This window comes from Girardinichthys multiradiatus, chromosome 6 (genome assembly GCF_021462225.1).
Source record: "Girardinichthys multiradiatus isolate DD_20200921_A chromosome 6, DD_fGirMul_XY1, whole genome shotgun sequence".
Classification (NCBI taxonomy): domain Eukaryota; kingdom Metazoa; phylum Chordata; class Actinopteri; order Cyprinodontiformes; family Goodeidae; genus Girardinichthys; species Girardinichthys multiradiatus.
In genome coordinates, this window is record NC_061799.1 from 37702711 (window position 1) to 37727594 (window position 24884).

General features: G+C 40.4%; 1 protein-coding gene across 1 annotated transcript; it reads left to right on the forward strand.

Annotated features, from left to right (window-relative positions):
• The first annotated feature begins 138 nt into the window (after positions 1-138).
• LOC124870588 (sal-like protein 1) lies at positions 139-23937 on the forward strand. The gene is made up of 4 exons (XM_047369381.1): positions 139-2525; positions 11130-11705; positions 16978-17733; positions 19978-23937. The coding sequence occupies exons 1-4, from the start codon at positions 2288-2290 to the stop codon at positions 20733-20735; spliced, it is 2328 nt and encodes a 775-aa protein (XP_047225337.1). The 5' UTR covers positions 139-2287; the 3' UTR covers positions 20736-23937.
• The last annotated feature ends 947 nt before the right edge of the window (positions 23938-24884 follow it).

Consider the following 24884-nt stretch of genomic DNA (forward strand, 5'->3'; position numbering starts at 1 on the left):
CATTTCCTTTTTCTCAGTATAGATATTACTTTGTAGGCTTTGTTTATTTCTTCTGTTTTGACGTCAGGGCATATGTACATTAGGGTTCATTGTCGGCATCATGTTAGGTGTGTGTTTCTGCTGAGTTGCTTCATTCATGGCAGTGAGTTTTATTCAGACTTATGTTGGAAAAAAGGGAAAGATGTCAAACAGTCTGACTTGTTATGTGAGGATAAATGCAGGAAATTTTCCTGGACTTGAACTCAAGTAACCTCTCCAGCTCTTTCCACAGGTTTTACTGCTGTCATCTTTATTTTCTTTAATTAGATACCAAGATGAGTCAAACTATGTATGCACACTGATGATAATTATTTTCTGCTACAATAGGTCTGGATCGTTACTGAACAATCTTTGTTTTTATAGTAAATAACGAATAAATCATTAAAAGCCTTTTTTTTGGAAATATTTTCTGGTATAACTTTTTTTAAATTTTTTTTTTATAAATTTTTACCTTGACTGGTTTCAACTTGAACAGCTTTAACTACGATTCCCACATATAATCATGTATCGCTCGAATTTTTTCCCAGGTTTTTACTTGTTTTCCTTTTGCAACCAGCGTTTACCGTTTTTCTATTATTTTCTCATATTTTTTTAAAGAAGCTCTTTCTCATTAGTTGGATTGTTCTTCACAATCTGGGATATGTATTGGACTGACTGTGTTAAATTAAAATACAATAATCCCTTAATAATAATAATAAACTGTATTTATTTGGTATTGAAATATAATGCATGTCTTGGCTGATGTGCATCACATAATTTAGAGGTGCATTCAGTCATTTAATTCTTTAAATTTTGATGATTATGGTTACAGATAATAAAAACCCAAAATTCTGTTTCCCAGAAAATCTGAATATTACAGAAAATTTTTATTTTGAATACAATAATGTTATATTATGCACACTATCATGGCTGAAGACTGCTGACTTTACAGTTGTCCTCCATAAATGGAGTAAACCACATAGAATCATTGCTAAAGGAACTTGCTGTTCACAAAGTTCTGTATCCAACAGGAAGTTGAGTGGAAGAAAAAACGCAGTTGGAAAAGGTACAGAGGCAGCAGGAATAACTGCTGCGTTGGAAGGATAGTGATGTAAAGTCCGTTCTAATGGTGTGGACTGCAGCTAGAGTTAAGCCACTCTTTAACCAGACACAATATCAGAAGCTCCTTACTTGGCCAAAAAAAAAAAAACAGACTGTTCTGAGTGCCTTTATGGGGAAGCTGATCATTTTCCAGTAGGATTTGGTACCTGCCCACACTGCCAAAACTACATATACCTGCTTCAGTGACCATCTCATCACTGTGCTTGATTGGCCTACAAACTTTTCTTTTTCCTGCAAAACTGAATTTTTAAGCCTTAATCATCAAAATAAAAATATACCTAAGGATATATCGCTCTGTGGACTAAATCTATAGAATGCATGGGTTTCTCTTTTTGAACTGAATTACTAAAATTAAAATAAAACGTTTACATGATATTGTTATTTATTGCAATGTACCCATTGATACAAATTTCTGAATGTATGTCAGACATACAGTATTGTTGTTGCCTCTTGTCTACACTTTTCAACAATAGTTTGTTAATGAAACTGGACAAACACTTAGAATGTTAAGATTTAAGTCAAAGAATAAGTAGAAAATTGGTCAAAATTGTTCTCATGACACGCTTTATGACAGATTTTTATTATTTTGATATCTAGTTGAATGGGTATAATAGGAAAGAGGTTTTTTTGTATTTTTATTTAGGAAACATACATATTTGGGTGTTTTTAGAAGTGATTATTAAAAATATAAAAAAATGTTGATCTAAAATCGAATCAGACGTCTGCACCAAGTGGGAGGGACGCTGTGCTGTGATTGGCCGTTGGCATTCGGGGACGCTGAGTGATTGGTTGTTAGCATAAAAGCGTTCTACATTTCATTTGTAGTGATACCTGACGCAATCTACCTTGAACGAATCTGCGCCTTTCGTCTGCTTTTTACGGTACTTTTGTCATCACTTCCGTAAAACAAGGGCTTGCGTTGTTTATGTCTCCTTATGGCAACAATTAACTGTTGCTAGCTTAAAAGCTGGATTCCAAAAAAATCCCAAACAGAGCAAATGGGAAGAGATGCGGTCTGCGGGGACTCAGCGGGCCTAACATCGGTCTGTTGCCGTCAGCAGGAGACCTGAAGCCAGACGGTTTCTCCTCTCCTGGTTTTTAAAAGTGTAGCCTCATTTTTCAGGGACTGGCTGGGATTCCGTTCATCATGTTGAACGGCGTGGCTCTACGCTCCCAGATCGCGTCCGTGATTGATGCCCTGGCCAAAGCAGCTGTGGCGGAGATCTTTAAAGTTGTGGAGGACGGGATGGTGGTGCTGCGGCTGGAGATGTGTCAGCGGGAGGATGAGATCGAGAGGCTGAAGAGCAGCATGGAGGTCCTGCATGGAGAGCTGAGGGCGGCGCGGCAGGCGGAGACCCAGCGGCCGGAGCACCGCGGAGGAGACGGTGAAGAGCTGCAGAAAAACACATTTTATTACATGTTCGCTTCAGACAGATTTAACACATTAGGGACATCTGAAAGGATTTATAAATAAGCTACAATCAGGTCGAAGCAAACCATTGACCTTTTTATTTACATTTCTGGGTCAAGATGTTCTGGTTTTACTGTGAGTGTCCCGTTAAGTTTAAAAGCGTCTACGTATTTTAGTGGGATTTCATGTGATTGGTCAACATATAGTAGTGAATAATTATGCCGTGGAAGGAAAATAACACGTTGTTTTTTTTCAGCTTTGCACAGCTCTAGGGAGATTTTGCACATTCTTCGTAAAATACCTGAGCACAGTCAGATTAGATGGAAAGCATCTGTGAACAGCAGTTTTGAAGTCTTTAGCCCTGGACTTTGACCTAAACCATTCTAATGTAGCTCTGGCTGTATGATTAGGGTCATTGTCCAGCTTGAAGGTAAAACGCCATCCAGTTTAAAGTTCTTGTTCTGTCTTTTAAGTAGATTGACGACCTGGGTTCTGAAGCTTTAGGGTCCCCAGCCAATGATTCTCCAGGGACCCGTATTTATTACATGCAAATTCAATTAAAATTCAAAAATACTTTATTAATCCCAAAGGGAAATTAAATGTTGTTATAGCTCATATTATGTAGGTTTCTTCAAAGAGTTGTTGATGCTGATGGCTGTGGGCAGGAAGGATCTCCTGTAGCGCTCCGTCTTACAGCAGATCTGAAGAAGCCTCTGACTGAAGACACTCTGTTGTTGTAGGACAGTCTCATGAAGAGGATGCTCAGGGTTCTCCATAATGTTCTTCATTTTATGAAGAATCCGTCTTTCCACAATGATCTCCAGAGGTTCCAGAGGAGTCCCCAGAACAGAACCAGTCTTCTTTATCAGCTTGTTGAGATTTTTTAAGTCCCTGGCTCTGATGCTGCTTCCCCAGCAGATGATGGCAGAAGAGATCACACTTTCCACAACAGACTTATAGAAGATATGCAGCATCTTGCTGCAAACACCAAAGGACCTAAGCTTCCTCAAGAAGTACAGTCTGCTCTGTCCCTTCTTGTAGACGGCTTCACAGTTGCATCGCCACTCTAGTCTGTTGTCCAGGTGAACACCGAGGTATTTATACTCCTCCACCACCTCCACTTCTTCTCCCATGATAGAAATAGTTTTTGACTTATTCCTGTTTCTCTTAAAATCTACAATCATCTCCTTTGTTTTAGTCACGTTCAAAATGAGATGATTGTTTCCACACCATGACACAAAGTGGTCCACCACCTTCCTGTACTCAGCTTCTTGTCCATCTCTGATCCACCCCACAACTGCAGAATCATCCGAGTATTTCTGCAGATGACAGGAGTCTGTCTTGTACTGGAAGTCTGAGGTGTACAGAGTGAAAAGAAATGGTGAGAGTACAGTCCCCTGTGGTGCTCCTGTGCTGCTGACTACCTGGTTAGACTCACAACCCTTCAGTCTCACAAACTGTGGTCTGTTTGTCAGGTAGTCTTTGATCCAGGAGATTGTTGAGGCCTCCACCTGAGTCTTCTGGAGTTTCTGACAAAGCAAATCAAGTTGGATTGTATTAAATGCACTGGAGAAATCAAAGAACATGATCCTCACAGTGCTGCTGGCTTTGTCCAGATGACAGTGGGTTTGTTGAAGCAGGTGTATGATGGCATCTTCAACTCCAACTCCACAGCAATAAGCAAACTGAAGGGGGTCCTGATAGTTTATTGTTTGCTTACTCAGGTGGGCCAACAGGCGTCTCTCTAGGACCTTCATGATGTGAGATGTCAGGGCAACAGGTCTATAGTCATTGAGGACTGATGGGTGAGTTTTCTTTGGTACCAGAACAAGACAGGAGGTCTTCCACAACACTGGAACCTTCTTCTGGTCCATGGCTGAGTTGGAAGATAAAACATTTGAGGTGTGGCAGGAAAGGTGTGGGTCAAATGAATGGTGAGATGTCTGTTTGGCTGTGATGAGGAGAGAAGGATGCTGAGCTTGTTTCTGAACTGAACCTATTGAAGAATGTGTTTAGTTCATTGGCTCTCTCCAGACCTCCATTGGTCTGATCTTCCTTCTCCTTGAAGCCTGACAACACATCTCTGATATTGTTTTGCTGAAGCTTGCTCTCCAGCTTCTTCTTGTACACCTCTCGGTATCTCTTATCTTGACTTTAAGTTGCTTCTGTATACTCCTCAATAATTCCCTGACTCTCTCTCTGAAGACTCTTTTTTCTTGTTGAGCAGGTCCTTTGGGTCACTGGGGAAGCATCTCACTTTTCTGGTGGGGATGATGTTATCCACAGAGGTTTATATATTCGGTTAGTTTATGTAGTCGGTAAAGGATTGTTATCAGCTTATTTATCAAAACCCAAACAATCACCATATCTGATCATATAAATAAAAAACTAAAGTACCCATGTTCCGTCAAACTGCAATCGCGTTTCATGCATTAAACTCACCCTCCCATTCCCATTCTTCCGATACCCATCTTTCGGCCAGATTTTTCCGACCATTGTGATATCTTTCCAGGTAGAAATTAAATATTAAAAAGATTAAAGCAAATTAATAATTAAGTAAATAGTTTAATTATAAACAAATTAATAATTAAACAATAGCTCAGTGCATTTAATCCTAAACTGTGGAGCTAAATTGGGGCCATAAAGTTTGAAACTGAAAAATAAAAGTTTGTTCAAAAGAAAAACATTTGAACCTGAAAAATTATTTTGAACCTCCCCCCAAAAAATGTGAAAACTGGAAAAAAAAGTTTTGCAACTGAAAAAAAAAACTGATATGAAACTGGAAAAAAAAAAGTTCAAAACTACTTTTCAGATTCAAGTTTTTTTTCGAACTTGCAAATATTTTTTTTTGGCTTCAAACTTTTGGCCCTGTTTTGGGGGGCGGGGCCTCAGATCAAGGGGGTGAGGAATCATGACTGACAGCTCAACACAGCGGCTGAACAACATATTCACAGCTGTTGCATTCAGGGACCGTGGGAACTGGAAATATCTGTAATACATCATCAATATTCTATATATATGTGATTGGTTTTGAAAGATAACATGCTTAACCAATAGAAGCAGCTTACAGGAGGAGAAAATATGATCTTGACAGATTTGCACAGCATTTTAAGTCCGTGTTGGAGATTTCCCATGCCCCCAACATAAAGCAAAAGAACCGCCAGACTAAGCGGCGGTACGAAACCAGATGCAAAACGAGCCGGTATTTTCCGAATATCCTTGCATAATTAAGCCTGTGCTTGTTTTCACATGGACTGGACTCGGGTTTCGGTTTGTGGTGCATTTTTGATTAAAATGTGTTTGGTCTTAATTTAGTGAAGTGACTCACAGCCAGGTGCAAACTGGCATACGGGGCATAGTAGCTTCACACTGAAGGCATCAAAACTATGAATTAACACATGTGGAATTATATACTGAACAAAAAAGTGTGAAACAACTGAAAATATGTCTTATATTCTAGGTTCTTCAAAGAGCCACCTTTTGCTTTTATTACTGCTCCGCACACTCTTGGCATTCTGTTGATGAGCTTCAAGAGGTAGTCACCTGAAATGGTTTTCCAACTGTCTTGAAGGAGTTCCCAGAGATGCTTAGCACTTGTTGGCCCTTTTGCCTTCACTCTGCGGTCCAGCTCACCCCAAACCATCTCGATTGGGTTCAGGTCCGGTGACTGTGGAGGCCAGGTCATCTGGCACAGCATCCCATCACGCTCCTTCTTGGTCAAATAGCCCTTACACAGCCTGGAGGTGTGTTTGGGGTCATTGTCCTGTTGAAAAATAAATGATGGTCCAACTAAACGCAAACCGAATGGAATAGCATGCCGCTGCAAGATGCTGTGGTTGTCATGCTGGTTCAGTATGCCTTCAATTTTGAATAAATCCCCAACAGTGTCACCAGCAAAGCACCCCCACACCATCACACCTCCTCCTCCATGCTTCACGGTGGGAACCAGGCATGTAGAGTCCATCCATTCACCTCTTCTGCGCCGCACAAAGACACGGTGGTTGGAACCAAAGATCTCAAACTTGGACTCATCAGACCAAAGCACAGATTTCCACTGGTCTAATGTCCATTCCTTGTGTTCTTTAGCCCAAACAAGTCTCTTCTGCTTGTTGCCTGTCCTCAGCAGTGGTTTCCTAGCAGTTATTTTACCATGAAGGCCTGATTCACACAGTCTCCTCTTAACAGTTGTTCTAGAGATGTGTCTGTTGCTAGAACTCTGTGTGGCATTGACCTGTTCTCTAATCTGAGCTGCTGTTAACCTGCGATTTCTGAGGCTGGTGATTCGGATGAACTTATCGTCCGCAGCAGAGGTGACTCTTGGTCTTCCTTTCCTGGGGCGGTCCTCATGTGAGCCAGTTTCTTTGTAGCGCTTGATGGTTTTTGCGACTGCACTTGGGGACACTTTCCAAGTTTTCCCAATTGTTCGGACTGACTGACCTTCATTTCTTAAAGTAATGATGGCCACTCGTTTTTCTTTACTTAGCTGCTTTTTTCTTGCCATAATACAAATTCTAACAGTCTATTCAGTAGGACTATCAGCTGTGTACTGTATCCACCTCCTGCACAACACAACTGATGCTCCCAACCCTATTTATAAGGCTTGAAATCCCACTTATTAAACCTGACAGGGCACACCTGTGAAGTGAAAACCATTTCAGGTGACTACCTCTTGAAGCTCATCAACAGAATGTCAAGAGTGTGCGGAGCAGTAATCAAAGCAAAAGGTGGTTACTTTGAAGAACCTAGAATATAAGACATATTTTCAGTTGTTTTCAGTTGTTTCACATTCAGTATATAATTCCACATGTGTTAATTCATAGTTTTGATGCCTTCAGTGTGAAGCTACAATATTCATAGTCATGAAAATAAAGACAACTCTTTGAATGAGAAGGTGTGTGTGTGTGTGTATATATATACACACACACACACACACACACTCTTGTTTTGCTATATGTAGTGAGGACCATGTGTTGACTCCCATTGACTTCCATTGATTTTCGGTCATTTTCAACCCTTTCTATGCCCTAACCCTGACAATAACCCTATTACCAGTGCATGTCTAACCCTAACCTTAACCTAAAGTCAATTCACACCTTAGTCCTAAACCTAACCGTTAGCAAAATAGGTCGTGAGGACCAGCAAAATGTACTCACTTTGGTACAAACGGTCCTCAATTTGATGGTGAAATTGGGAAAATGGTTCTCACTGTGATGCCAAGACAGGAACACACACACACACACACGTGTCGAGGTAGGAAAACTTCACTGGCCGTCTGTTAGCTCTTACATTACTCCTCACCTCTCATCAACTCTTTTTATTTGGCACCCCAAAGGACAATCCTCAGTCAGAGATCAGTTGTACGTTTCCACAAGTTTATTAAAACCAATCTGAATTCAGAGAGGGAGACATCACACTTACACGGGTACCTGAAAACGTCTGTGTGTTGTCTCACAGGGGGCTGTGTTAGATTACATTTTATACCCCATGCTGCTATGCAGTACACATACACAATCATTCTGTCTGTGGATGTCTCCCCAGCAACAGTGTCAAAGAAACAGAGATATACTTCATGGTGTTATAATTCTGGAGGCTACTGTTAAGGTTTTTTCTAACTATCAAAAGCACAACTAAAACTCCTAATAAAAATCTATCTATAAACAGCAAAGTCCCAAATATATCTTAGTCTGAGTCACTAATAATAAGGCATTTATATTTCCACACAAGGCATTTCTTACTTTGTGAATGTTTCGTTTTTAATAACCGTGGGCCGGTGGTTCACTTCAGCCCGTGAATCACCGGCCCACCACCCTGCACAGACGCAGGGCGAGCGCAACATCAAATACGCAAGAGGTGACGGTTTCTGGGGCGCTGATATTTTGCTGGACCATTGTGCCCTAAACTATGCCATATCAACATGTTAGGGATAATGTTTATTTTTATGACTCATAGCTGTTTTTCCCACTTATACCTTAATGATATTAAGCATAAGTTCTAATGTTTCCCTTTTGTTACAATAGGATAAAAATGCTCATAGACATACAGTACAAGGATAAATGGCCCAAGGTTTGTCATAAATGACCTGAAGCTGGGGCACTGGGTTTGATGGTGGAGCAGGATGTAACTGGTTTGATTAGAATGCAGCAGCACACTTAAATTAAGGATGGACACCAGCTACTACACAATCTAACAGATAGACACCACAATGGTGACACACCAGTCTGCTGATAATCACTGAGGGAGGGAACATCCATTGCATCGGAGTGCCAGATATAAAAACTACACGTGACCTTCTATCGGGGCTCTTCGTCATCCTCCAACAGACGGCGACAGTCCGGGACGGGAGCCTCAGCGCTGATCTTTATAATCATTCCTCTGTCCAATTTAGATTAAAGAGGCTAAAAGTTAGAAACCGTTTGAGAGTCGTTCCTTAAAGAGTCAGTGTTAGATAGAGTCTGATTGCTTCTGGGGACCAAGGACCGGAGGGGCTCCGAGGCGTCTGACTGCCAACAGGGTGCGGTAGCTCGGACAAACCTCTCCTCTGCTTCAGTCAGGCAGATCAGCTCTGCTGCGCGTTGGCGAACAGCTGATCTGTAACACATGAACATGCAGGGCGGCCAGCTGAGCTGACAATGAAGAGTGGAGATCAGAAAAAAAAAGCCCGAGCTACTAAAACAAACTTATTAAAAACCGGCAGCGGTCCACCGGGGATTTCCCCGGTTGCCCCGTATGCCAGTTTGCCCCTGGCTGTGCGTCACTTCACTAAATTAAGACCAAACACGTTTTAATCAAAAATGCACCACAAACCGAAACCCGAGTCCAATCCATGTGAAAACAAGTCCAGGCTTAATCATGCAAGGATATTTGGAAAATACCGGCTCGTTTTGCATCTGGTTTCATTCCCGCCGCTTAGTCTGGCGGTTCTTTTGCTTTATGTTGAGAGCATGGAAAATCTCCAACACAGACTTAAAATGCTGTGCAAATCTGTCAAGATTATATTTTCTCCTCTGAGATGCGCGTCGTGTTTTCACGTAAGCTGCTTCTATTGGTGAAGCATGTTATCTTTCAAAACCAATCACATATATATAGAATATCGATGATGTATTACAGATAATCCCAGTTCCCATGGTCCCTGAATGCAACAGCTGTAAATATGTTGTTCAGCCGCTGTGTTGAGCTGTCAGTCATGATTCCTCACCCCCGTGATCTGAGGCCCCATCCCCCCACGCCAAAACAGGGCCAAAAGTTTGAAGCCAAAAAAAAAAAATCTGTAAGTTCGAAAAAAAACTTGAATCTGAAAGGTAGTTTTGAACTTTTTTTTTTCCAGTTTCACCTGTTTTTTTTTTTCAGCTGCAAAACTTTTTTTTTCCAGTTTTCACATTTTTTGGGGGGAGGTTCAAAATAATTTTTCAGGTTCAAATGTTTTTCGTTTGAACAAACTTATTTTTCAGGTTTGAACAAACTTTATGGCCCCAATTTAGCTCCATACTAAACAGGTTTATCAGTGTTTTATAAACTCATTACCTGTTCTTTCTCTGAGCTTCTTCCTGTGAACTCTGAATGTCCGTCCCTCCCCTAATGGATCTTTCTTGCTGCATAAGTCACCTGAATTGGAGTGCACCTTTTCATCAAATTTTCTGACAGGTAACCAGAGGTCAGGACTGGATGTGCAGGAAATGCTGACCGGATATTAGGACAGGATGTGGGGACACGGGACATGATGTGAGGACGGGATGTTAGGACATGTCAGGTTTCCGGTTAGTGGTGTCTCTTAGAACATATAAAACAGAAGCTGCACTTAAGAGTACAAAAGAGCAGGCAAAAAATTAAAGAATAGACTGTTTCATTTCAAAATACTGACTGGAATCCTGACATGTTCTCACATCCTGTCCTCTGTCCCCACATCTTCACATCCTGTCTTAAACATCCAGTCCTGTGTCCTCACATCCTGTCTTATGTCCCCACATCCTGTCCTGTGTCCCCACATCCTGACATCCTGTCCTAATATCCGGTCCTTGCCTCCAGTGACCTGTCAGAAAGTTTGATGAAAAGGTGCGCTTCAGTTCAAATGACTGATGCAGGTAGAATGATCCACTACGGCAGGGGTGGACATTCAGAGCTCACAGGACGAAGCATAGAGAAGGAATAAATAACAAGGTTATAAACACTGATACATCTGTTTATATTTAAATGTACTAAGCTATTGTTTGATTATTAATTTGTTTTGTTTGATTTCCTTTATTCTCACTGAAAATATATCACAATGGTTGTAAAAATCTGGAGAAAAGATGGGGAATCAGAAGGATAGGGAGGGGAGGAGAGGGGAGGTTGGGTTTAATCCATCAAATTCCATTGAAATTGACAGAACATGTATACTTTAGTTTTTATAAATACACTACAATCAACCAGCTTATTCCAACACATGAATCACATTTTGACTGCCATAGTGGTGTAATGGACCAGGAAGAGTGTAACATTTATTTTGCATGGTTCTTATCCCTCAAATCAGTATCAAACCTTTTTGCTTAGTTTTAGGCTCTCTGAAAATGCATTTAAATAAAGTTTCCTGTCTTTTCCACAGAAAGTCATAGGGGTGTTGGAGATGAGAAGATCTTCGGTGAAAAGGTTCGCTCTGATCAAAACCGCACCATACCATCTGCACCTGAAGCACAGGTGAAAGGTGAACCTGTGGAAGAGGGAAGTCAGGATGCCAGAGAACAATTGGAAAGGCCAGTGGACGGGACTCTGTACGGTGGTGGGCAGGGGAGGTCAGGGGCACAAAAGGAGGCTGCAGGCAGCAGCTCTGAATACTTAGCTTTAGGTCAGAACTCTTTGTCCTGTCTCTCTGAGGCGTCTTTGCACGGTGGGCTCGTTTTGTCCTGCAACAGCTCTGGTGGGTTTCCGCAGAGCCCGTTCAGCCGTGGGCTTCTAGGTTACACCCAGTACAGAAACACTGTACGAAGGCGGACTGTGAAGAGGCTGATGTTCAAGAAAGGTTTCATCTGTCCGTACTGTGGCAAATGCTTCGAACGAGCTGGACACCTCGAAAGACACAAGAGGATTCACACTGGCGAGAAACCGTATCGTTGTGAGATCTGTGGACGGCGGTTCAATCAGAAGTGCAGCCTTAAGGAGCACATGAAGATTCACAGACGAGGCAAGTACAACACAAAGCTCTGAGTTGAAGCTGAATGGATATAAATAAACACAACCAAGTTACATAAAATGCTGTTTTACCCATAGTTTGATCATTTTAGAGCTCTGGTTTTCTATAAAACTTGTCCCACTGCTTAATCTAAACTGCTTTCACAAAACAAGTGAGAAAGGCCAACAGAGAGCCATATCATAACATCATTTAAAACCTCTCTTCCAGTAGGGCTGCACAATATTAGAAAAATAGAAAATAATTATATTGGTGAATAATACAATACCGACTTCTCTTGTTCTCTGCCTTCCATCATCCTGATGTCCCAACCACTAATCTTGAGCTTTAGCAACTTTAGCATCTCGGCTACAAAAATCTGTATCAGGTTTAAGGAGAAAATGCCGGGAAAGTTCATCCAACTGACGAAATAAATGTTTTGCACGGACAATATTAACGCATGGCACTTGATGCATTGTGCAGCTCTATCTTCCAGTAAATGTTTGATCTTTGCTCTGTTGTATTCTGAGTTTCTAAGGGGGATTGCAGTGCTGAGAGACATTTTATTAACGCAGATGACAAGATTTGTCAATATTTTTCTGCAAACAAATGCATTAGGTTTTTGAACTCCCTACAATGCTAAGCAGCATTTCTAAAGGACAACTGGAATTATAAATTCTGCTGCAAACAGCAGCGAGATTTATAACAGCCACTCTGTGTGTAGAGAAATTGTCTGGTGAACTGGAATCAGCAGGTTTTCAATCGGCCAGGTGGAAAGTGAAAATCTTTATTAATTTCCTTTCAGTAAACACATAATACCCAAGTGTTACCGGATGGCGGTAACTGCAACTCTCTTCAGTTTGGAAGTTGTCACTGAGCAATGTAGACTCGATTAGCTTTTATTTTTTTTTAGGACCAGGGAGGTGTTTTAAAATATAGTCAGAGGAAGTTAAAAAACTGTAAAATCAATTGAAAAGAAAACTTCATTTTTAAAAGAGCCGTGTAAGCTGTTTATTCAGGCTGCTATAAAAAAAAAGCCTCAACTTTGGTGGGTTCTGGTCTTTTTTGCTCCTGCACCATTTTGTACACTTGCAGTTATGGTTATTTTGTCGAGTTAGCGAAGGAGCAAATTGAGCTGTAGCTGGCTTCAACAGATTCCAGGAAGGTTGGTTGTCTGACAGCAAAGTTGCTCTGTTTTATCCTCTGTGTGACAACCTCTGTCTGCCATTCAACATGCTGAATTTGAAATGTTTGTAACCTTTCTTCATTGTCTACGGAATACGTACAGAGTTTGCTGCTTACAATAACTAATGCTGTCCACTCTAATCATGCTAATCACTATTATGTAAGGCTCCTCTGAATTGTGGTGTTCCACAAGGCCCCATTTTAGGACCTCTGGGGTCCATTTTTAGAAAGTACAATTTTCCTTTTGATTGTTTTGAGGAGCATGTACAAATCTCTCTCCTGCTAAAAGCAAGTGGAAGCCAGCCAGTCAGTAGGAAACCCGTTAAATTGTTTAAGGGACATTAAAACTAGGCTGGAGCTTAACTTTCTTTCCCTGAATGGAAATAAGACGGGGGGGGGGGGTATTTTGGGAGACCCTATGTACCTCATAGTTCACTTGACTGGGTGATTTCCTCTTTTGTTACTACTAGACTGGACTATTGCAACTCTCGTTATACTGGGATGGTTATACTTCATTGTTGTCTGCAGCTGGTCCAAACCGATGACAGGTAAATGGCAACACGAGCACGTTACCCCCATATTGTCCTCCCTGCACTGGCTGCCTGTACGTTTTTAGGATCGTGTGATTTCACTTTTGGTTTTTAATTGTTTTATCAGTTGGGCATCTCCTAAACTTATTGGAGCTTTTACAGAAGCATGTTCCCAGCAGAACTCTGAGGTCTTTTAACCTGCTGCTTGTTGATGTTCTTAGGACATGTCTTGTGAGCCGAGGAGACGGGGCTTATCTGTTGATTACTATTCTTTTTTTTAAAGACTCATCTTTTTAACTTGGCTTTTAATTCCAGTTGAGCAGCTTGTGGTGTTTAAAACGCTAAATAGTATTTATACATAGAGCTGTAAATGGTGTTTATACTTCTAGTTTTAAACAGTGATTGTGAGCGCAGCTGTACATTGGCCTCTTTCATTTAATAATGGGCAACGTTAAAAGCATGAAGGCAGATGGTGGGCTCTTGGTATTTATTAGAGTTACTTAGATGAGGGAAAGCACTCATCTTTTGGTCTGCTTTAAGTGATTAAAAACTGCTGTGCAAGCACAATGTGGTTTTATTTTGGCTCTGGTTAGATGAAAAAAGCCCACAGGAATTTCAGAAGGAAGGAAGCACAATGTTTATGCAGCAGAATAGGGAATACATGATCCAGACCTGGAAAATACTAAAATGAAATGCCAAACTTTTCCATACTTTTCCAGACTGGGTAGGAACCTTCAAAGCATCAGGAGGAACCTGACCGTACTGTCTCTCATCTTCTCGGTGTTTGTTTTTTTATACTCCGTTGCAACTGAAACAGCTGTGCACATATTGACCATTTTCCAGCACTGTTTGCATCCATGTCTATAAACACCGTAATCTTTTAACAGCATTTATAAATCCGGCTCAAAATGCATTTATAAACACAGTTGGTAGCTTAGTTTTCAAACACTATTCAGAAGTTAAGCTGTTGTTTGTAAACCCGTCTGATTTAGTAAAGACATCCATTTGCAGAGTTACAAACACCATAATATGTCTCCCTGCCATGTGGTCCCCTACAGAAACTCAGAACTCACCAGTGGGAGGGTCGAACGTGGGGAGGCCTTTTAAAATGACGTAATGTGGCTTTGTGCTGGCTCTGTGGCAGTGTAAAAACAAACCAGTTCTTTACTTTATGTAGAACCAGTTAGCATCAGCTGGTCTAGCTCTGGGACCACTTTAGTAGAAAAAAACTAAATCAATATCTTCCCTCACATAAAAGCAGGAGTTTGTGCAACAGTTCCCTGAGCATGCTTGGGCAGTTTTTCTGAACAAAAACAAGGAGGTTCACTGAACCTCTGCCTGCATGCCGTATTTATATTTAAATGGAAAACTGAGACTTTCCTTTCAGTCTGAAGCACATTTAAGATGTGGAAGAGTTCTAACTTGTCTCCTAATTTTAGAGTTTGGATCTGCCCAACAGACAGCTTGGTGTGTCGTTTCTGTCTAGGCTTGACTGGTCTAAATATTTTAGTTTTTTTATAAGAGGTCTCTGGCTGTGACTCACAATAAGCAGAAAAAGTGCATCTCCCACCATTCAATTTATCTACCTTGTAGGAAGATGAGCCTTTTAAAAACTTCTCAGCTTTTCCTCAGACAAAAGTTAAAACTCTTCATGTCTCTGTGGGTATTCATACCACTTTCATGTCTTTATTTTAGGAGAGCACTGTGGCAACATGCTTTACAGAGTATTTGTTGTGAAGATTAGAACCTCAATTAAAAAACTATATCTGCACACGGAACAAAACCACTTCAATTTTCTTTCGTACTTGTTTGGAGTTGCACACTACATTTCTGAGTTCAGTTTAGGAGTCAGATGGCAACTTTATTAACTCTCAAATCCTTTGCCGTTCAGTAAATTATAAATAAAGAGGATTTGACAGACTTTACATGTTTAAAAACTGCGAAATCTGTTAAAAAGAATTCAAACGCAGCCCAGTGGACAAACATTATGGTATTTTCAAGTTGATGCAAAGTGTTTTAAGCCATTTTTCAGTCTTTCAAGCCAAACCCAGGTTGCCTCTTCACTGTTTTTCAGAGTGGGTTGTGCCGTTTTCTCCAAGGTGCAGCCTTAAACAAATATTGTCCTGTTTCTTATCACGAGGACATGGGGATCTCCTGTATGACTTGCCATGCCGTATGTTTATCATGAGCTGTGGGATCAGTGTATATTTGTATTGGGTAAATTTAACTTTTAACTATTTAAACATGTTTAACATTTTCCTTACCTAAACAGGACTTCAGAATCAAAACACCTCAATTACTTTTCGGAGCGTCACTCATGTGTTGCTGCTAATTTTGCAGAGCTGCAACTGAATATTATTGTAATTATTAAGATTCATAGATATCATTCAAGATTTCTAAACGTTGAGAGTGGTGAGTCTGTCTGTCTGTCTGTCTGTCTGTCTGTAAATAATAATTCTTGTGATAATAAAGATTTGAGTGATTTAAATAAGTTTAGAATAGCAAACAAGTTTGCCTAGAAGTAAGTTTTTTTCCATGCAAAAAAAGATCGTAGTTTTAGCCAAAAAACTTCAGCATTAGCTTTATGAACTTGATGTATGTGTTCTGTGCAGTCAGACATGGGGCATGTGGGCAAGGCTGCTAATTTATTATTTATGTAATTTAGCTGATAAATTTGAAAATTGTGCTGAAATGAGAGCACAAACACTTATTAGATTCAGAAAGAGTGTTCTGATACGTATTCCTAGCAATCACCCTTTGTCAAGACCTGAGATGGTCCTCACACATAGACACGGTTCGAAAGAAGGTCCTGCAGAGACTCTACTTCCTACGGCAACTCAATAAGTACAACCTTCCACAAGAGCTGTTGGTCATCTTGTACACTGACATATTTCAGTCTATTCTGTCTTTGTCCATCTCAGTGTGGTTTGGTTCATCATACAAAACAGGACAGGTTCAGATTGCAACGCATAATCAGGACTGCAGAGAGAATCATCAGGGCTGACATTTCCTCCATCCAGGATTTATACATTTATAGGGTCAGGAGAAGGGCTGCTAACACCTCTGCGGATCCCACACATTCTGGACACAAACTGCTTAAGTCAGGTCGGAGCAACAGAGACGGTCTCTTTCCCCAGGCTGTCTCTGTTGAACGTAAAGGGTCTGTAAAAACACTGTTTATACACATCTTTACATAAAAAAAATAATTTTTTATTTCCCACCAAATGTATTTATTTTAAAATATTTATCTCTGCAGCCACTCCAGAGCTGCCATTTGCCTCCCAGCTTCCTCTCTGATTAATGCTCTACTTGCCCTGCCTGTTAGTTTAGGTGGTGAGGCATGTCTTGGTGGATTTGGAGCTTCTCCACACAAATTCACATTGTAATACATAGCAGTTTGTGGTTGTAACGTGACAAAATGCGGAAGAGTTTAAGGGTTATGAATACTCTAGCGTTACACTCCATTTCTGCTGCAGGGATTCATTTTTAGGTAGATGAATAAAAGTGATAGCCAGTTAATTTTTTTTTGCTTTATAAATGTTAGTAAAAAGTTTATCTTTTTGTTGTTTCAGGTCTTCAGACGAGACCAGGAGAGGTCCAAATAAACCAACAAATCCCGATACCACAGGTGAATCCCTGTATGGAAAGGCATTGCTCTGAAGAGGCCAGCCAAGCAAAGGCTGATGATACCCAAACAAAGACTGAAGAGATTCTGCCAACATCTGTCCAGGTAAAATCTGAGCCGGTCGAGGAAAATATAACACAACCACAGCTTAATGTGGAAAACAATCAGACAAAGGACAGAGCCGACAGCATGGGTGAAAACATCGCACCAGAGTACCAAGGCAGCCAACTGTGGGCACCCAGGTTACAAAACAATCTAGAGCTGAGCAGAACAGATTGTACGAACAGCTCATCACAGAACATGTCTTCCTTCCCTGCCATCGCTCAGTTACTCCAGCCACCGGAAGACGCTTTGTATAGCAACTTTTCTGTCCGAGGAAAACTGTACGGGCAGCTGAAAAACAGCACTGTCCCGCAGACACCTTATGGATCCTCAGGCGCAATTATCATACCCAGTAACACAGGCTTACACGTGACAGAGGCCTCAAATCACCATAGACAGAGGAAAAACGGATCGTTTCAAGTTTTGAAACCGAAGAAGTGCTTTGTTTGCACGTACTGCGGGAAGGTCTTTGAGCGAGCTGGACACCTTGAAAGGCACCTCCGGATTCACACCGGGGAGAAGCCGTATGGCTGCCAAATCTGCGGAAGGTGCTTCAATCAGAAGAGCAGCCTCAAAGGTCACATGAAGACTCACACAAATGGTAAGATTTAAACATGATGCTTCTCAGGGTTGTAAGTAAAGCTATTTTTCTCTATGATGGAACCTCTGTTTTTTTTATTGGGAATGCATTGTATCGTTGTTGGTAATAATCAGATATTTAATGTTTCTACAATGATTTAGTACAGTTAATTTATTGAGTAGATATATTTGAGTAAAATATCAGTTTAACATTAATTATATAGATGTAGATCCAGTTTGGTTCAAATCAAGTTCAAATTGGTCCAGTTTATTTCAAAATAATCCAAACATACTATCCGATTCAAACAAATTTAAAAAAACAGGTAAACTCATTTGAGCCTTAAATGTCCAATGACAAAGAAACCCTGGACCAGGAGTACTTTCTATGGAAAAGGAAAACAAAAACAACACAGATAATCTCAGCAATAGCTCAGTCAGTGGCTTCATTCAGAAAAAAAGAAACGAATAAACAGAGAATCAGTTTCCATGAAGGAAGAAAAAGATACAAACAAAAAACACCTAAGAGTACAAAATGTTAGGAGCAGTTGTAACTCTACTAGTGACTCTGTCAAGGAAATGGGCGCAGAAGTACTGGACCAAGCATACCTTCTACAGAAAGAAAAATCAGACGGAGAGAACGTAGCGTTAATGGTAGTAATCACAGCCCTTGGTAGCTTTGTCGAGGACAGACGCTCAGTTAAATCCTGAAGCACTAGGCCGGGGGGGGGGGGGGGGGGGGGGGGGGGGGGGGGGGGGGGGGAAGGGGGGTTATTTAAAAAAAAAACAAAAGACAGTACACAAAGGGCAACTGCTCCATCAATGGTCCCATCCAGAAAAGAGAAGCAGCAAAACACAGAAACAATTGGTTAGGGCTATTTTCTATAGAACATTTAAAAGAAAGGGTACACAAAGGCGATAGCAGCATAAGCTCTATCAATGATGCCTTACAGGAAAGAGACAGCTGATTATGAAACACTGGGCCTGGTGTCCCTTCTATGGTAAGAAAAACAGACAAAATATTTTTTAATGGCAGCAATAATAACAAATAATGCATAAATGGAGAGTAGTAGGAGAATGTAGCAGAGTGAGGAAAGGTGGTAATTATATCCTCTAGTAGCATAACTACAGAGACAGCTCAGGATAACCTAAGCCAGTGTAACTATAAGCTTAATCATAAAGGAAAGTTTTAAGCCTAGTCTTAAAGGTAGACAGGATTTCTGCCTCACGGACTAAAATTGGGAGCTGGTTCCACAGGAGATCAGCTAAAAACTAAAAGATCTGCCTTATTCTACTTTTAGAGACTCTAGGAACCACCAGTAAACCTGCAGTCTGGAAGCAAAGTGCTCTCTTAGTAACATATTGTCGCTGCTAGTCAAAAACCTTCAAAAATCTTAAAAACTCTCACTCGGATGACATGGAACAATCAGACCTCTAATAGACGATGGAACGAAGTTTCAGCAAAATTCTCACTGCAACATTTTGAAACAGTTGAGGGCTTTTCAGTTTTTTTGGACATAAAGACTTTCAGTAGCCTGACTCAAAAGTAAAAAATGCATGGACTAGTTCCCCTGCAGCACTCTGGGGGGGACTGATGGTTCTAATTTTGGCTATAGTGCGCAGATGGAATAAGGATGTCCTAGAAACCTGTTTAATAAAGGATTTGAATGACATGTCCTGGTCAAACATGACACCAAGAGTCTTTACTGGAGGCTAAAAGAGGCGGATAAAACGTGACTGGGGACTGCTCTGTTTGATATGGAGAAACCTGGAAGCAACAAAAATTTGAAAATAAAATAAAAATGTGTCTATTAACACTTGTCATTCTCTAGAGCAGCTAAAAAAGAATCTTAAGACATGCAACAAATGGTCTGCATGTATACTTACCAACTATGGCAGTTAGTTTAAGTAAAAGAGGTTATTTGCATTACTAATATCAATATTAATTTAATTATTAACTGGTTGGTAATTTTAGTGATAAATTGATTAAGAACAAACACTGTGTTCCAAACATCAGTGTGGGCAACATTAATATTGCACAAAATAAAGGACTGCTTCAGCAGTGTTATTTCCCAGTATTCAAAGTGCTTTGCATTCACTCTGTACCGTATGCACACCCTTGATTTGAATGCTTAAGCTCACATGGAGTGATGGTGTAACAAAAAATCTATCTTCTGTAAAACAGCTGTAAAATGCTTCTGTAAAAGCACACAACTGTTTTGTTTTTTAAAGCAGAACATTATATTATGGTTTTTTTTTTATCATAAAGGGAAGACAACAGACCTGCTGGATTCTCATCACCCGATGTTCTCAGTGCCTGAAAATCAACTGATGGAGAACTATGTGGAAACCAGTAACGGACCAACAGCTGCAGAGGAGCACTTTCCTGCCCCTGCGTACTCTCACTCAATTAAAGAGGAACCTATGACGGTGAAGCTGGAGCCCAACATGGAGAATTTCCTCACCACGTCTCAGATAGGGACTGACAGTAGAGCAGGAGCAGTAGACAACGGTTTACTGTGGACATCTGCAGTAGAGGAAAGTATTGACAGTCCTGCTCAACCTGTCTGTGTACTTTTACAAGATGCGAAGTATCACCACGGTTCCCCTGCTGGGGGAGCCAGTGAGCAGCAGGGATTCACCTCACCAATAAGGGATCTGGCTTTTATAGACAACAAAGCAAAGGAGGACCATTATTTAGCTGTGGGGTTGCAGCAAAGAACATCAAATCCAAGTCATGAGCTGACTGCAAGGGATTTCTGCTCGGAGAGTGAAGGCCTGAACCAGGATAGTGTCTATGATTTTACTCTGAGAGCTTCAGACGGCTACGAGGACACCTGCGGTGGAGACCCCATTAGACAGAACTACATCTGCTCCAGTTGTGGGCAAAGCTTTGATAGTTTCCATATTTTTCAGGAGCACCAGTGTGAAAAACTCCCAGAGCAGCCTTTAAGCTGTGAGATGTGTGGAAAGACTTTCAACCAGCTGAGCATCCTGAAACTGCACCTTAAACTACATGCAAGATGAATCGGTTTTCTATCCAATACATTTTCACTCTCTTCGTGTTTAGCTGTATGAAATAAACCTGAGACTTAAATAAAAACATGAAATACTAAAGAACAAAATCAATAATTAATATCACTGATTTTAGCTACATTTTCTGCCCCTTAAACCAACTTTTTTATTTTACTGTAAAGACAAATCAAAGAAAAGACTGATTATAATTAATATCTTCTTTCTGTGAAATTATTTTTGCTGTTTGTCTGTTTGTAACATTGAGGAAAATAAATCTGTTTATTTCCAAGAAACTTTCTTGAAACAAAATCACATTTAAAGAAAAATAACTTTGCTAATAATTCTAAAATAAAAATAAAAATATATAAGCCCATTGGTGAGTTATGACAAAAGAATGTACACCCTCTTTCAACTCTATACATAAAAGTAGAGTTGAAAGATCAATTTCCCAATTCTTTAACCTTAAGTGTACAAAACACACACACACACTGTCATCATTTGTAAAACAAAGATGAAGCCAAAATGAAAATGCTATGTGTTGAAAACTAAGTACACCCTTGTGGATCATGAGGACTCGAGACAAAAAGTTGCAGCCAAGCGCTGCTAATCAAATGTAGTTAATTACTTGAACTTCAGCAAGTGTGTGCACCTCAATGTTAGCAGGGGTTTTGCCAGTTTGCTGCACTGTAACATATACGTGTTTAGAGGGCTGATGATTTGGGCTTGTCTTGCAACCACAGAATACGTGGCTACATGGCGGTCATTGAGTCAGCCATAAATTCCTCTGTAGACCAATGTTTTTTAGAGTCAAATGTGAGGCTATCTGTTACCTGAAGCTTGCTCCAAACAAGGTCACCATTAGGGCAAAGATTATGAACAGAGCAGCAAATCCACAATAGAATGACCTAAAAAAAGAAAGAAATCTTGCAATGGCCTAGTCAAAATCCAGACCTGAAAGAGAGCTGTGCAACAATGAATGATCTGAAGCAATACTGTACAGAAGAATGGGTCAAATTTCCTCCAAAATGACGCAACACTGATAACGTCTGCTGCTGCAGAGGGAGTTCCGTAAAACCACGGGGTGCACTTAATTTTTCCACACCCAACACTTTTGTTTTCTCTTCATCTTTAAGAAATATTAGTACGGAATGTGTGTTTTAGATCACTTGAGGTTATTTTGAAGCATATTTAATACCTGGAATGGACCAGATTAATCTTTTATGTCCTGATATTTGAAACCTTAGAAGTGAAGGAAGGGTGTACTTTCATTTCCCAAGACTACATGTTAACTTAGCATCCTTACTGAAATCAGTGTGTTCCGTATTGTTAGTAAACAAACAGTGAAATCTATTCAAGTCATTTAGATTTCACTTTTTCCCCCTTTCTAGCTGGTGTTGAAATTAAGTATTGATATGAGAAGCTTTCAAGTGAAACAATAATTATTCTGGTTACTTTCTGGTGAAAGTTTGTCAAAATTCCAGATCTGAAAATGTGTTGACCACAATTATCTTTTTTTTTTTTTTTTTTAGGTGCAACAAGATTGCTAAGTTTGTTTCCATTGAAACATATTTGGTAAAACTGTAATATTAAAAATGTAAGATAATGTTTTAGGTCTTTAATCAACATGAAAATGAGGAATAAATGCCGTTTCTGACTTTAGGATTGAACTGTTTAGATGGTTTGATGCATTTGCCAATACAGCATTACATGTACACCTTACCCAATTAAAGGGATGACTTTCTTAGCATTTTTATGATGATGAAACTGGGAGTTTCCCAGCTAGTCAGAGCAGAGAAAAGACAGAACTTGAGTTTCATCCTAATTGTATCATTTAAAATCTGTTCTGGAAGAATCGAGATTACCGGTTCAGGTTAGTTTATATCCACTCATCATCGGGATGAATGTCATTTTTGAGGTGTGGGATGATCATACAACATACATCTTTAATGACTTTGAAAAACCCGAATTAGTTCCACAAGTCTGGATTTATTATGAATGTTCTGTAAACTAAACTGGACCAAATGTGTACGTAGATAAATGTTTCTTAGCCAGTTACACCAAAACACACTTTTTGTACAGTTAGGGTTACAAGCGACCTTTTTCTTCTCTGAAATGTCTATTCCAATTGGTTGGTTTCTCGCTTGATGTCAGGGCTGTTCTTTTAAAAAGCTAAATGTTAGCCTGCATTCTTGCTCCGAACCCAGTTTTGTTGTTTGTTTGAGAACGCTGTCCATTTGGCCACTCAAGTGTCCCAAGTTTAACCATTTAGGTTTATGATATGAGATGAAGTTTCACTGAAGTGAATGCAATAATGCGGGACCATTATTATGACCTCAAGCAGAAAGATTTACAGGATTAAGATAATTCCCTGTTAGTGAAACAGAACAAAGAACCTACCAACATCAAAATAGATTTGGAAAAGATGTGACAAGCTGTGTGGAGAATACTGAATGAAATCACACTGTTCTTTAAACACTACTCCAGATTACAAATGAAAAACTAGCTTTTTTACTAGCATGTGCACAGAACACATTATGGAGGTGACTAAACAGGACACACACTTAACCCGTGGTGCAGAATTTTCTCCATCTAACTCTACCTCTTCCAGCACCTCGGCACCAATAGAAAAGTGGGAAAATAACAGCAGGTCAAGCTGACAAATGGAGGACAAATGATCAGTCCTACTTTAACACGAGCCTCAAAATACAGCAGGAGCACTATGGGTCAGCACAGTAGGTTAAAATCAAAGATCCAACCTGAACCATTTGGACAATTTGTGGATTGATCTTAAAAGCAGGGTTCATGACATAAAACTAATTTATGGAACTGTAGCAACTCTGCTAGAAAGAGTGATCAAATATGCAAACAGAATTATGCCAGGACTAGGGGTGCACCGATCTTATTGATGGTTTGCACAGGCTAACCTTTAAAATTGTCGATTCTGGTAAAATATTACAAACATTCTTTGAATAGGAACAACTTCCATATTCTGCCTCTTTGGTGTTATTGTCTTTTATAACGGTGCCACTTTCTCATTTCTTACTTTATATTTTATAGCCATCCGATCAATAACTGTCATATAAGTAAGTGTCTTTACATGGCATTGACAATGATAATCACTTGTGTTGGCTGAATATGTTTGGATATAAGTATACTTACGGTACATTTTATTGTCTTTTTTGTATTTTTTAAATAAAGATGAGATGACCAATGAGGTCTGTGTGGTATAATATTCATAAGTTTTTCTGTTATACCCTTCATTTTCTTTCTGAATTAATTAATAGAAAAAATACTTTTTTTCTGGCATTTATTTATTTATTGTAAGAATTTAGAAAACTATTTACACTAGAACATCTCAAACTTGGCTTGTCCTCTTCAGGTTGGAGGAGAGTTCCTGCCTCAAGTGGAGGAGTTTAAGTATCTCGAGGTCTTGTTCAAGAGTGAGGGAAGAATGGAGCAGGAGATCGACAGACGGATCAGTGCAGCTGCCGCAGTAATGGGGGCGCTGTGCGGGTCCGTTGTGGTGAAGAGAGAGCTGAGCCGAAAAGCAAAGCTCTCGATTTACCGGTCGGTCTACATTCCTACCCTCACCTATGGCCATGAACTTTGGGTCATGACCGAAAGAATGAGATCCCGGATACAAGCGGCTGAAATAAGCTTCCTCCGTAGGGTGGCCGGGCACTCCCTTAGAGATAGGGTGAGGAGCTCGGCCATCCGGGAGGGGCTCGGAGTAGAGCCGCTGCTCCTCCACATTGAGAGGAGCCAGTTGAGGTGGCTCGGGCATCTATATTGGATGCCTCCTGGACGCCTTCCTCAGGAGGTGTTCCAGGCACGTCCCACCAGGAGGAGGTCCAGGGGACGGCCCAGGACACGCTGGAGGGACTATGTCTCTCGGCTGACCTGGGAACGCCTTGGAATTCCCCCGGAGGAGCTGGAGGAGGTGTCTGGGCGTCTCTGCTGAGTCTGCTGCCCCCGCGACCCGGTCCCGGATAAAGTGGAAGACGATGAGTACGAGTACATCTCAAACTCTTGTCTAGAATGAAGTCTTCTTTTTTTTAGCAGAAGATCCTAATAAAGTTTTAGCTGCCCATAAATTAAATCAACATGTTTATGTTCAGAATATAACAAAAAGCTCCCAAAAACGGTTCAGTAACCTGTCAG